The following is a 13623-nucleotide window of genomic DNA, read 5'->3' on the forward strand; positions in this document are numbered from 1 at the left end:
TCTGCCTAGGGAGAAAAGCAGTCATTAATCTTACCAGCTGTGAGGTCCATGAACTACAGCAATGCCCAGCATGACAAGATAATCCTCAAAGGTACAGAAGTGGCACTTACATCTTAGGGGTAACCAACCGCCATCTAGTTGCGTTTAAGGCTTTCATAATAGGAGGGAGGTCATGCCTGGCCCTCTGACATTAGCCTACTACCCATGACTGCCAAGGCCATGGACAGTAGAGGAGAGCCTACTGTATACCACTTAGCCATTTGTTGTGTGGCAAAACTTTTTCTGGGGAGATGCAGCACATACATGTCTACTCACCCCAGATAGAGATTCCATGACAGACCAAAGTATGGATACCACCAAAGTCCAGCCAGTTTGGTCAGCCAATGAGTGTTATTAGGGTAACTTATAGGAATATGGGTGAGGGGTTACTTACAAGAGCAGAAATAACTCAAAGACAACTGCCTTACCAAAGCACACCCCAACATTGGTGTCAGCTCACAAGTCTGCGAGCCTGGAGTACACTGCACAGACTGCAGGCAGCTCAGTGGGTTTGAGAGTATCCTTTCCAGGTACTTCCATTTGTCTAAATCTCTTTCAGATGCTCAGGTGTTTTCTGCATCTTCTAGGCAGCTGGTCTCAAGTCTTCTTTGCAGATCAGCTTTCTTTCATCTGAGAGAGACTCTCAGTTTTTATTGCCTACTCTGGCAGGGAGGGGCCTAGCGAATCTGGTCAGTTTCAGGGACTTCTTGAAACTATCTTGTTTACCTTTCTGTTTACAAAGCTTTCCTCTAGGATGCAATGCTTCAATCTGGAAAGAAACTGTTACATAACATTAGTATAATACTTATCCTGATCCTCACAGATAAGTGTGGCTCTCACCCTTCATCAAAGAAGGTCTGCCTGTGTAGCCTTATTTTTCTTAGACTCACTTTGTAGAGCAGGCTGGCCTTGAACTCACAGAGATCGGTCTATCTTTGGCTCCCAGAGTGATGAGATTATAAGCGTGCGCCACTGTGTCTCGGTATGAAGCTGCTTTTTACAGCAGTCTTTTACAGACTTCCACAACTGGTCAGAATGCGGAGAACTACTGACGACAGCAGGGTGCCCAACCCCAGTTGATGTACTTCTACAACAGGACCCCCCCCCCCCATACCTACAGCTTTGGAAACAGAATGGGGAGAAAGATTGTAAGAGCCAGAGGACCTGGTTGCCTGCTGTGAGACAGTGTCTTCTGTATGTGATGGGGACGCTGCACCCATGAAAGAAATCTTAACAATATAGTCTCCTGAATGATGACACCAGTTAGCACACCAAAGCAAATGGAGAAATATCATAAGCAGCCCCCCTTCCCAGATGAAGAGCCTTAGTGTCTCTCTGTGGTGGGCTGTCACTTAGCAATATAAGATGAAATAAGTCCCTTACCCCACAAAATGCTTCTGGTCAGTGCTGTACCATAGCCACAGAGAAGCAAACTAGAATACATGGCTCCAGTGGGAATACATCACTGGGAAGTGGCACTAAAATAAGATTCATGAAGCTGATTTATTGTCACTACAGTCATGTAGTGGGAACTTATTGAAGAGATTCCTATTTTAATAAGCTAGTTTCAAATTTGGTAAAAGGTATGTTATAAGTAAAAGTAACTTAAATTCTTTAGCTTTTACGTGGTTTTTACTGTAAAACTTTATGGTCCTATTTTCCAAAAAAAAATTAAAAATTCAGTAAGAGCTAATATTTTAAATTGCAGGGGGACCTGTTTAAAAGATTTGTGTTAAATGACAGCATGACGATACTGTATATGATCTCTCTAAAACCATGACTAGTGTTTGTCAGTGCTGTCAGTGTTTCAACTGCTACAGTTCCACCTTGTGGTGGGAGAGAAAACTTCCTTTCTTTAGTTGATACTACATTTGAACGTTTGAAAAAGAAACCCCTTTCCCTCAAAGAACTGAGTCCACTATGATATAACTGTGATGTAACTATGCCACTGTGATGTAACTATGTCATTATGATGTAACTGTTCCACTGTGATGTAACTGTGCTGTAACTATGTCACTATGATGTAACTGTTCCACTGGGATGTAACTATACTGTAACTATGTCACTATGATGTAACTGTTCCACTGGGATGTAACTATACTGTAACTATGTCACTATGATGTAACTGTTCCACTGGGATGTAACTATACTGTAACTATGTCACTATGATGTAACTGTGCCATTGTGATGTAACTGTGCCACTGTGATGTAACTTGTAACTGTGCTGTAACTATGTCACTATGATGTAACTGTGCCACTGTTATGTAACTATGCTGTAACTATGCTGTTCCCATTGTCTCATTGCTAGATTGATTTGCATAACATCAAATGGGGGTATTTCTTTATAATGCCTAAACATACTAACTTAAAATTCATAATAACAAGGAAAATCAGGGGCTTAATACTATTCTTTCACAATTCTTGAAGAAATAATACTGTAATTTGTAATTCACAAAATGACTCAGATCACTTCCTGAGACTATCTTAAGCCTTTCTGTGTATTTATAAGGATCAGTTTTCTTATTGGTGATCCAGATAGCAATATTAGGACTTCATTTTTTTTTTTTTAAAAGGCTTCAAAGGAGCTGCCCTAGGAGAACTTGATGGCCCATTTTTCATGTATTATTTGAGCTTTAAAAAAAAAAAAGAATCAAAGCATTTTAATTGATAGTTTTCAGTAAAGCAGACTAGCCCTTCCTTTTCACTGGTTAGTACAAGGCAGCGAAAAGCTCTCAGGACAAGCCCTCTTTTATCATTAATGCCTTTTAAAAGATCGCCAATTGTGCTCCAGAGTCCTGTGTCCTTTAGGAGAAGACTGTGAGTCCTTTATCTGGTGGACCACTGCTTCTGGGATGTGCGCTTTATCCCAGCTTACTGACTGAATGTCTTTCTAGTTTGAGTTTTCCTGAGGGCCCTTTTCTTTGCAGACAGATTAGGCCTTTGCCTATTGTGAGTTGATTTCACTCACAGGAAGCTAGCAAGAAATGATGTTCAGAAGAGTAACTCTATGCATGAGAGAGATACAGAGACAGACACACAGAGAGAGTCAAGCAGAAGCACACACTGGAAAATCCTGGGGAACGTGTGTGAACCACAGAAAACAATGTTTCACTTGCAGTCTGTAACTCAGGTTGTGTAAAGTAACCCCGCAGTGTACCTCTGAATTCAGAAGACAGCTTACAACAATCCATTCTCTCTTGCCACCATTTTGATAAGAACAATGAAATTTGTTCTTCTTGGATTGGAGAACATGGGAGTCAGGCTGCCTCTGTTCTGTGTGGAAGGCTGTAGCCTAGGATTCACACATACAAGTTCTGCACTGGCCTCCATGCTGCCATCTCAGAGCCAAGGAGCATGGTTTATATTGCATTTCTTTGAACCATCAGATAAGCATCACAGGAAGCCATGATTTGTGTGTGTGTGTGTGTGTGTGTGTGTGTAGCAGCTGTCCATCTGCAGGGTTACAGAAGTTACTCTGATTTTTTTCTCTCCTAAATTTTTTTTTTTTTTTAGAAAATTATGTCCCCAGGCTTAAAAGTAACTTTCTGTTTTATACATTTTCCTTTAAGTTAGCAACTCATTAATTTAAAAAAATATGGTAATTCTGTCTTGAGACCGTAGGGTTTTGGTTCTCTGGTTTGAACTCAAGGCTTCTCTTTCCACACTTTCTTATTGCCAGTGAAAAAACTAAGGCCTGGATAGCTTTGGCAGTGGGTTCAAGGTCATGGGGTCAGAATGAGAAGCAAAATTAAAATGCACGTTCCAAAGTCTTGTTTTCCTTCATAATTCATTTCATCTTTTCCTAATTTGGTTTTACGTGATACAGTAGATTCCTTTTGAAGCACTTTCTTTCTTTCTTTTTAATTGTAGCATAAATATAATGGTGAGAAATGAAATTTAGTTTGAGAAGTTTTCTGGTGAGGAGGCTTGGTGCAGTCTACTAGCAAAGCAAAGTGTGAAATGGCCTTTCTATGAGATAAGTGCTCAAAATCACACCTCGGCTAAACCAGTCCTGGAGGGAGGACAGGAAATGGAATGTAGGAGGAGCGTGTGTCTGGCGGGATTCAGCAGGACCCTAGACACCGTTAGGCACTGTTCTTGTCCCCCGTCCCCCCCCACATCCTGAACACATCTTTTTTACCACTGTCTTGTGGGTGAAAATGTCAGATTTGCGTAGTAAAATTTGAGAGATGAAGCAACTGGCTGAGCATGATGTTACTGTGTAATTGGCTGAGCATGATGTTACTGTGTAATTGCTGGGCATGATGTTACTGTGTAACTGTGCTCTCTGCATGGTCCTGGTCAGGCTCCTGTACAGTCAGCCTGCTTCCTGGCTGCACTGGCGATGTGGATTGAACACACAGGCTTAGATGCACAGTGGCCTACCAATCACCAAGCGGGCCTTACAGATTCAAGTCTGTGCCTCAGAAGGAGACCAAGAATCTTCACAGGGCTCTAGTGTGCATGCACATAGGAAATTACAATACTGCTTACATTTCATTAAGGGTTATGCCTGTGCGTGTCATGTATGTGTCATGTATGTTCTCGGAGAAGTCCTTGAAGTAAGAGTGTGTGTGTGTGTGTGTGTGTGTGTGTGTGTGTGAGAGAGAGAGAGAGAGAGAGAGATGGTGATGCATGTACATCATATATATGTTTATATATAGCATGTATGTCCTGGAAAGGTCCTTGAAAAGTAGTTCATCTCTGAGTTATAGTTATAGTTATAGTTAAGACCCTGAGGGGATTGTCAATTAAAGATATCTTGAGGTAAATATACTAACAGAACAGTAACACATTTATAACTGAATATTGTCTAAAATTATCTTCAAGTCACATATTTCTGCCAGAGAGAAAATATTTTAAAACTTTCTTTTACTGTGATATAATCCATGATACCAGTGCTATTCTGTGGGAATTGGAAGACCACACTAAAACTCTAGTTTGGAAAGATGGAGAATTGGTTAAAAATAGTTCACTTCTGCCATGTCCAGAAAGTTCTTAGAGTGGAACCCTTGAGCCTATGTTTTGTTTGTATCTGCCAGATGTATATGTGAGTGCTCAGATATTGTGACTGGCAAAAAGTCCCAAGCACTATGCATACAAACAGGTAAATTTACTGGGATACCTCTAAGGGAATTTTTCATTAATTGCACATATTTTCTAACACCGATAAAAATAAATTTCCATGGGATAGGAGTGTGGCTTGGTGAGAGATTTCTTGCCGTGCATATAAGGCACTGGGTTTGATTGTACAACAATCAAAATATGGATGTTACAGAACACACACACACACACACACACACACACACACACACACACATGCATATTACTGTGTGTGCATGTGGCTACTCAACTAAGATATTTATTTAACCTTCAGTTTTTGGAGTAAGGACTTATCAAGTTCAAGGTTTGCTTCGATTTGTCATTAGGCTTTTCTTGTTCCATTCTCTTATGCCATTTTGTTATCTTGTGCTGTTTGTTTGCTTGACATTTCGAAGTACAATGGCATGTGACTCACACTAAGAACTTGGAGAATTTACTGCAGAGAGGGCAGGTGCAGGGAGGGATCGTGCCATGGGTAAAGGAAGTGGCATTCTGGTGTTAGAACCTTCTAGAGCTTTGGGGTTCTCAACCTTCCTCACCCTGGTGAGGTGACCCCCTAGACATGAAACTGTAATTTTGTTACTGTTATGAATCGTAATGCAACTATCTGGTATGTGATCCTTCTGAAAGGGTTTAACCCTCAAAGGGGTTACCACCAACAGGTCGAGAACCATGGCTCTAGTTCTTTCTTTGGTTCCTTTCCTGTGAACAGCCCAAAGTAATATAGTCCAGAATTGCACAAAGGTGAAAAATCTGGGAATGGGTCTGCTTCTGTGGACCGGCCATCTTTGTGGCCTGCTTTGGCATTTGTCTGTGTAGAACAGGTCTTGTAGTGGGTGGTGGGTAAATTATTCTTGAAATGTCCCTGTGGAACAGACTAGCCAGGGTCTTCTGAGAGTCTTAGCTACTTTTATTTCTAAAATCACAGGCCTGGTCAGGTGAGGGAAAAGTAGATGCCCTTAGCCGGGCAGGACAGCCAAGGCTACAAAGAGAAACCTTGTCTCGAAAAACAAACAAACAAGAAGAAGAAGAAGGAGGAGGAGGAGGAGGAGGAGGAAGAGGAAGAAGAGGAAGAAGAGGAAGAAGAGGAAGAAGAGGAAGAAGAAGAAGAAGAAGAAGAAGAAGAAGAAGAAGAAGAAGAAGAAGAAGAAGAAGAAGAAGAAGAAGAAGCCGTTACAGGTGGAATGCCAATTTCATGCTAGTGTTACTTAGATTCTCCTCCACAGAATTTAAGTTGTGAAGAAGATTTGGATAGAGGCCTCTTAACGTATGCTTTAATTAAAAAAATTATTTAAAATAGAGGTTCACAGGAAACTGTAAAAATAGTACATAGAATTCCGTGTTCTGGTCCTGTAGCTCTCACTTAAGAGTGTTTGGTAAAGTGCTTCTTGATCCGTTATGTGTTAGGTACTGTGAAAACCAGCTGGAGGCAAAACTACAACTCACTGTTAAGGTGCCACTGGTTGTTTCAGGGATCATGGATATAGTTAGGATATTACTTAAATTTAAAAACGATAACCCTATCACATATCAGTCCAAGGTAGTGTTTAGTTTGAGATGTTAAAAAGTTAGTAATTCTCATGGGCTGGAGAGATGGCTTGGAGGTTAACAGCATTGTCTGTGCTTCCAAAGGTCCTGAGTTCAATTCCAGGCAACTACATGATGGGTCACAGCCATTTACAGTGAGATCTGGTGGGCAGGCACACATGCGGGCAGAATATGTATAAATAATAAATAAATAAATCTTTTAAAAAGTTAGTTATTCTTGTTGTCTTTATGAACTGTTACCTTGAAAACCAGCGGGTGTTTTTTTAAGTGTTAAATATAAATTGTTTTCAAGTAATGAGAGAATAAAAATGAAAAACAGGTACACAAATGGACACCACGTGAAGCATGTTTCTGTCAATAGCCTGCCTTGGTTAATGCTGAGCCTCGCTGCTGCTCTCTCCTTAGGTTCGGAAGCACGTGAATGACCTCTATGAAGACTTGAGGGACGGGCACAATTTGATCTCCCTCCTGGAGGTTCTTTCCGGAGACACCTTGGTAAGTCTGAGGTTTCCTAATTCATGTAGCTGAGCATATAAGTCTGTACACATGTGACCAGAGTGTTTGCAGCACAGATTTTAGGTTTTTCATCAATTACTCTTCAAACTATGAGTTCAAACAGAAGAACAGAGCGAGCTCTGGTCAGTTGCTCCTGCACCCCATCATCACATGATGTGAGCGTGGACCTAAGATGTCTCTGCTTCCGTGATAGATTCTGTAATTAACAGGCTATTTTTTTCCTTTGTGCTTTTTCTTTCTTTCTTTCTTTTTTAACCTTTGGGTTGTTTTGTTTTTGCTTAAAATAAAGTCAGACGCTCAATGTCCCCGCACATGGAAAGCCTCATACGTAGCCAGGACATAGACTTTCCGAGAGCTGGGCTAACCCAGGTGTCGTCTCCCTCCGTATGTGATCATTACTCCCTCCTCCGTTGCCGGTTCTCCCCCATTACGTCCCGCTCATGCTCTTCTTTTCATTCCCGGTCTGTCTGTCCTTGCTGTCCTGTCTTCTGTCTGTTATATTCATTAGCCAAGGGAGCGAGACTTTTTGAAGACCTTACGGTTGGTGAGTGCCACAGCAGCATGCGAGTGTGAACAGCATGAGGATGTGCAGGATGAGGACAAGGGGGTAGGTGTCCCCCGTAACTCACTAACCCAGCAGGTGGTGTGTGCAGTGCTAACCCGACAGGCCAGTAACTCACAGGCTCTAGAGAAAAGGCAGGGACCCAGCCTCAGCGCAGGGTGGACAAAGGAACTATTTCCCCTTTAAATTTATCTTCAGAGCTGGAATGACTGACATATTTATACATTACCGCGCCCTACGTTTTAGAAGTTTCTTTTTACACTAAATATATAAAATATATCACTTAGAATCCTGATAACTAGTAATTTTTATGCATTCATCCCCTACTGGGATTGCTATTTCAGACGTAACAATTCATTGCTCCTTTTGGGGGCCAGGAGGAGGCATAGGGAGATTTTTATCTCATGCTGACAGTTTCCTTTAAATCATACCCATTGGCACAGGTGGCTATTCTTTATCTGTGGGGTGCAGAAGGGTCTTGTATCCCATGGAATCCACAGGGAGGTCCTGCTGAGCTGACACCTAGCAGGCCCCGTTTAGCCACCTCTGCAGAGAGTGAGCCTCATTGGTCATCTGTATCCCACCTCCTGGGTTTCCTTGGAAACCATGCTTTTCTAGATTCAACTGGTGAAATTTCAGCACCATTTCCACCCTGGTACCCAATTATTTCCCTTTCATGGTCTGCTGTCTTCTAGCCTGGTACCTTGATGCCAACAGCTGCTGTCTGAGAAGGAAGGAGTCAGCTGCTTCTGCCTTTTCTGCTTGTAGTGGGGTTTATTTTTTTCCCCCAGCTCTGTTCCCATTTTTCTTTTGCTAATGTGTACTAAGGAAAATGGCAGTAGAGAAAAAATGACAATGACACTTGTCATTGGGAAAGTAGTCACATCCATCCGTCACCTCACACACAACAGTACACAGTCCTTTCTGCCTGTGCCACGTCCAGCTTTGTGCAAAGGCTGGAATAAAATACAGAGGAAAGGTACTGTACACCGAAGTTGCTTTTTCCTCTCCTCCATCACAGCTAAATAAACCTCTCTCTTTCTCCTTAGTGGTTTTGTTTTTCAGTATACTAATTGCATGTTGTTTCACCTCATTTTCATAAATCCATAAATATAATTAGAAAAACTGCCTTGCTGATAGTGCATACTAAGAAGGGAAAATGGAGAATTACGGTTATCTTTGTGGACCCGTAGCCAAGCAAGCAGCAGTTGGCCAGGATTGTTCTGTTAGTGAACACAAAAGGACCACATGGTCTATAACTTTCCTTTTTATTCTATTTTATTTATTTTTTATTTCTAAATAAAGCATCCTGGGATAAAGCTCATGTTTAAAATATATTTAGAAAAAGTCTCTCATACTTGAAATTCAGCCTGAGATAATAGAGAAGAGTTAAAAACCTCTTTAAAAAAACAAGTTGGGCCTACCTAGCAAATAGTTTGAAAATATTAAGATGAACAGAAAATATAGTCAGTGGTGTAGTGTTTTTACTCTTTCAATCTTCTATCCTTAGCCCAGGGAGAAGGGTCGGATGCGCTTTCACAGGCTGCAGAATGTACAGATTGCACTTGACTACTTGAAAAGACGCCAGGTATGATATTTTTCAGTCTCTAACATAAGAAGTTAAATAATCTGCATAGGAATTTGTCAGGGAGAATAAAGGGCTAACTGGATCTGAACTATGGTAATTATCATGCAAACAACAACGTTTTTTGAACACCTGTTGCTGAGAAAAGGACATTCCTATTAGGTGTAAGCTCAGAAGAACTGTAAGTGGGTTGTGGGGGCCGGGGGGGCCACATGCCTTGAATTCCAGCACTCTGGGAGGCAGAGGCCAGCCTGGTCTACAAAGTGAGTCCAGGACAGCCATGTCTTGAAACAACCAACCAACCAGCCACCCCCCCTCCCCCAAAAGGGACTGGGTCTCCCTGGTAGAACTGGAATGCGTCTGCCTAGACAGTTAGAGACATCTGAATGGCAACAGGGTGTCAAGAATGCCCGTGAATGCAATGCGATAGCTCCTGGAAGGGGTGCGGTAGCACTTGACATTTTGCATGATATGTATTGGAATATTTTCATAGTTTACACCCTACTTCTAGAAACAGTGCTAGCAGTGTTTGTACTTACTCAGGGCATAACAGTCTTCTGTTGTGGGTAGCTAACTGGCTTGGTCTGCTTTGTGCAGCTGTCATAAAATAACCGATGCTGTGTAATTCATAAAGAACAGGATTCATTCCTTGTGGTTCTAGAGGCTGGAAATTGAAGATTGAGACAGTAACATTTGGGATCTGGCAAGGGTGGCCTGTAGTCTCGTGTGACAGAAGGGATAAGGGTGAAAAATATCTCCCTTGCTCCATCATTCTCCCTTAAATAAGGAAACAAACTGTTCAACATAATGACACATGAGTCTTGGTATTTAATTATGTTCTTGATTCTTTTGTGTAAGTAATGAATGTTGGTGATCATTGTGTTTATGGATGGTTGATAAGCTTCGGGTCTGAGCGTTGCGCTCCTCTGATGTTTTCTCAGCTTCTAGATGCTCTGAGATTTAAATACGAATGACAGAAAATACTGTTCTAAAAATCCCCGGCAGTAGATGTACAAGCTATGAGAGTTGGTTTATGGTTCAGACCATTTTCGGCTTGGTTACCAGAGTAAAATGAGCTTATTTCAAAAGAAAGCTGTCTCATAATTTTAAGATCATAAATACTTATCCGGGCCTTATCGTTGTGTTTTTGACAAGTGGGCACTGTCAGCACTTGTTCTAGGAGAGCAAACACAGTGACATCCAGTTTTTGTGTTAGAGTGAAGTTGGGATCTAGACCCTTGAAGGGAAGGATAAACGGTATCTGGTGATCTTTGTGCACGCGCTGTGTGTGTGTGTGTGTGTGTGTAGTGTGTGTGTGTAGTGTGTGTGTGTGTGTGTGTGTGTGTGTGTGTGTGTGTGTGTGAGATTTAGCGTTTCCTTTATAGTTAAGGAGAACTTATGCCCAGTTTATAATGAACATTTTGTCTCTCTCTCTTCCGTCTATAAAACAGGTAAAGTTGGTGAACATTAGAAATGATGACATCACGGATGGAAACCCTAAGCTGACTCTGGGGTTAATTTGGACAATAATTCTGCACTTTCAGGTGAGTCTGGTCCTTCTTCGCGGCTCTTGTGATGTCTTACGGCTGGTTTCGAGAAGGTGTTTTATATCCCCTGCATGAAAAACAATTTTCAGGCTGGTTTCGCCGCAGTGCCTCCCTTACTCTTTCTGACAACACTGTAAGCTTGGTGTGTCCTGTCTCCTGCTGTCCATGAGCATCTCTGTTTGCCTTTAAAGGCCTTCTGTTGTAACCTTAGAGTTGATAAATAGAGATCGCCTTGCTAAATGCAGACATATTTCTTTTCTTTTCTTTTCTTTCTTTCTTTTTTTTTTTTTTTTTTTTTTTTGTTATCTGGTCAGTATTACTTGTTTTAGCTGTTTAAAGATTTTATGATTTAAATCCTCATTTAAAATAATTTCATCCCTGTTGTAAATAAATTTCCTCCTGTGGACACTAGATGGCAGTAGAAGTATTCTAAAGAGCCAGACTATTAAAAACAGCTGAGCCTTATCATAGACAGAAGACATTTTGAAAGAAATCTGTAATCTGATTTTATGGTGACTCCCCTCTGTAACGTGCTTCACTTTGCTGACTTCTCACAGTCTCCCCAAATGTGGTAAGACCCACAGTAGTACCGTGTAGCCAGAATGTGATGGGAAGGAATGGGGAGTCGAGGGTCTGGGGAAGGCCGGTGATGACAGGGGCCAGAGCAGGTCCTCCTGGGCAGACAGAAGAGGAATATTGCGAGGGACATGTAAAGCAACAGGAAAAGGAATTGACGAAGCCACGTAGGGACAACGGGAGTGGAAAGGGATAGTAAACAGTCTGAAATGCCACCGGAGACCGTGGAGCAAACCTTCCCCAGCTGTCTGCAGAGGAAACAAGAAAATAACAGATGGGAATGTGGGTAAACAGGAACTAGCAGCAGCATGTATAGGCTCCACACTTGAGGAAAGTTAAAGCCGAGGGTCATTTAAGAAGAATTCCCTGTTAAGTCAGCCATTGCGGTACTGCTTGTGTCTCTGCATCGGGGATTCGAGGCAGGAGGATTGAAGGTTTGAATGTGGTCGTTTGGGTGAAATGTAAGTGAACTATAGCTCATCTTAGTGGTGTGCCCATCATAGACCGGAACTCCTTCTGGCCGTGCCCGGTGAGAAGAGCGGCAGCCACCCTCACCCGGAGCAGCACAGCCTTTCATTGCCTCTTTTTGTTGCAATAAACAAGGCAAAACTTCCAGAAGAGCAAATTGTAGGTTTTTAAAACTCTGCTTTTGAGCGTCACCTATTGGAGGTGTTTTTCATTTTGGCATTCAGATGGGAGAAATTGTATTCCTGATAGTCTCCTGTGATAAATCACTATATGCTAGATCATGACGAGGTAAGCTGTGCTCGCTGTTGAAGTATTGTTTATAAGTTAGCTGTGATCAAGGGCGATACATCCATTTGGAATAGAAATACAAATCCAAGTGTATGAAGAAAAGTTTAGGGGCTATGCTGGGCGTGGCCGGGTGTTAGAGAAGAAGGCTGTAAATGGTACCAGTCAGCAGGCGGATGCAAAAGCTGAGCCATTGCTGGAAGGGAAGTGTGGCATGTGACCTAACCACAGACAGTCACTTAGTTTGGCAGGGCCAGAGGGAAAGGTGGAGGGAATGCCCATCACGGCTTGCTTCTCCACCCTGTCAGTACAAATAGCCGAATTCTACACCTAAGTGATGTTCCATTGCCTTTGAAGACATTGAAATTTAAGAACAGATGAACCAAGGTCTATTTTTTTCCCTAGCCTTCATCTAGGATATGCCACCAGATAACGTTTAATTTTCTTTTTAAAATAATTAAGAAAACCCTTAAAGATATGTTACAGACATCTGCAACATCCGTGTCCACAAGACCATTTGAGGGGATCTGCCCCTTCTGTGAAACATGTTGAGCTCCTGTTTTGATTGGTTGGAAGACTGTTTGGAAAGACAGTTGCCAGCTTTCCAACTTGGCTTTGGCTTGTGTGTCAGTGTCTTTCATGTCACACTGACTTCCTTTGCACCATGCCTATGACTCAGGGTTAGAAGTATGCACACTCAGACTATCAAGTCTCCATGCTGATTTCCTCATTTTCCACCATGGCCCCGCTGAGGATGTTTAATATTTAACCCAAGTGCAATTACAGAACATAAAATTTAACTGCCCCCGTGTATGTGTCAGAATGTGCGGGCACTGCCCTTGCCTAAGTATCCCACCTTTAAATCACTCCCTTTATTCATTTGTTCATGTGACAATTCTAGTGAGCAGATGACTTCGAGGCTTATTATTTGAACAGTATTTCGAGCCATATTAAAAGACTGGCTTTAGAGATAAATAAAATATTTTTGGCATTCAGTGTTTATCTTCCCTTCGTCCAGTTGTTGAATCATATTTTTATGCCATTTTTTTTAAAGTCAGTCTTAACACTGGAAACTCTTAGGCTTTTCATTTATCTGTGTGTAAGCCCTAAAGTTAGTTGGTGTTTTCAGAGGAGGCTCTCTCCAAACTTGAGTTTGAAAGGCACTTTGAGATTGAACTTGAAAAGCACTTTGCTAGTAAGTCTCTTTCTTGGCTGTGTTTACTTTCTGTTTACTTGGCTTCAGAGTTTAGTGCAAATGTTGATAGTGCGCGTGTGCATTTCAGACAGCACCGTGTTAATGTGTGGGTCATAGTCTCCGTGGCGATTCTCAGGGCTGGCCTTGGAAGCTCACTGGTGTCTGATTTGACCGTGAGCGGTCATGTTTGTCTGAGAGG

At 41.9% G+C, this 13623-nt stretch overlaps 1 protein-coding gene across 1 annotated transcript in view; it reads left to right on the forward strand.

The window, feature by feature from the left end:
• The window catches only part of Dst (dystonin), a 405110-nt gene that overhangs the window by 194921 nt on the left and 196566 nt on the right, over positions 1 to 13623 (forward strand). Inside the window, exons 6-9 of the mRNA XM_051153028.1 lie at positions 7096 to 7185; positions 7715 to 7813; positions 9279 to 9356; positions 10805 to 10897. Coding sequence (XP_051008985.1) covers positions 7096 to 7185; positions 7715 to 7813; positions 9279 to 9356; positions 10805 to 10897 — 360 coding nt within the window. The remainder of the gene's footprint in view (positions 1 to 7095; positions 7186 to 7714; positions 7814 to 9278; positions 9357 to 10804; positions 10898 to 13623) is intronic.

Source organism: Acomys russatus, chromosome 11 (assembly GCF_903995435.1).
Source record: "Acomys russatus chromosome 11, mAcoRus1.1, whole genome shotgun sequence".
Taxonomy (NCBI): Eukaryota; Metazoa; Chordata; class Mammalia; order Rodentia; family Muridae; genus Acomys; species Acomys russatus.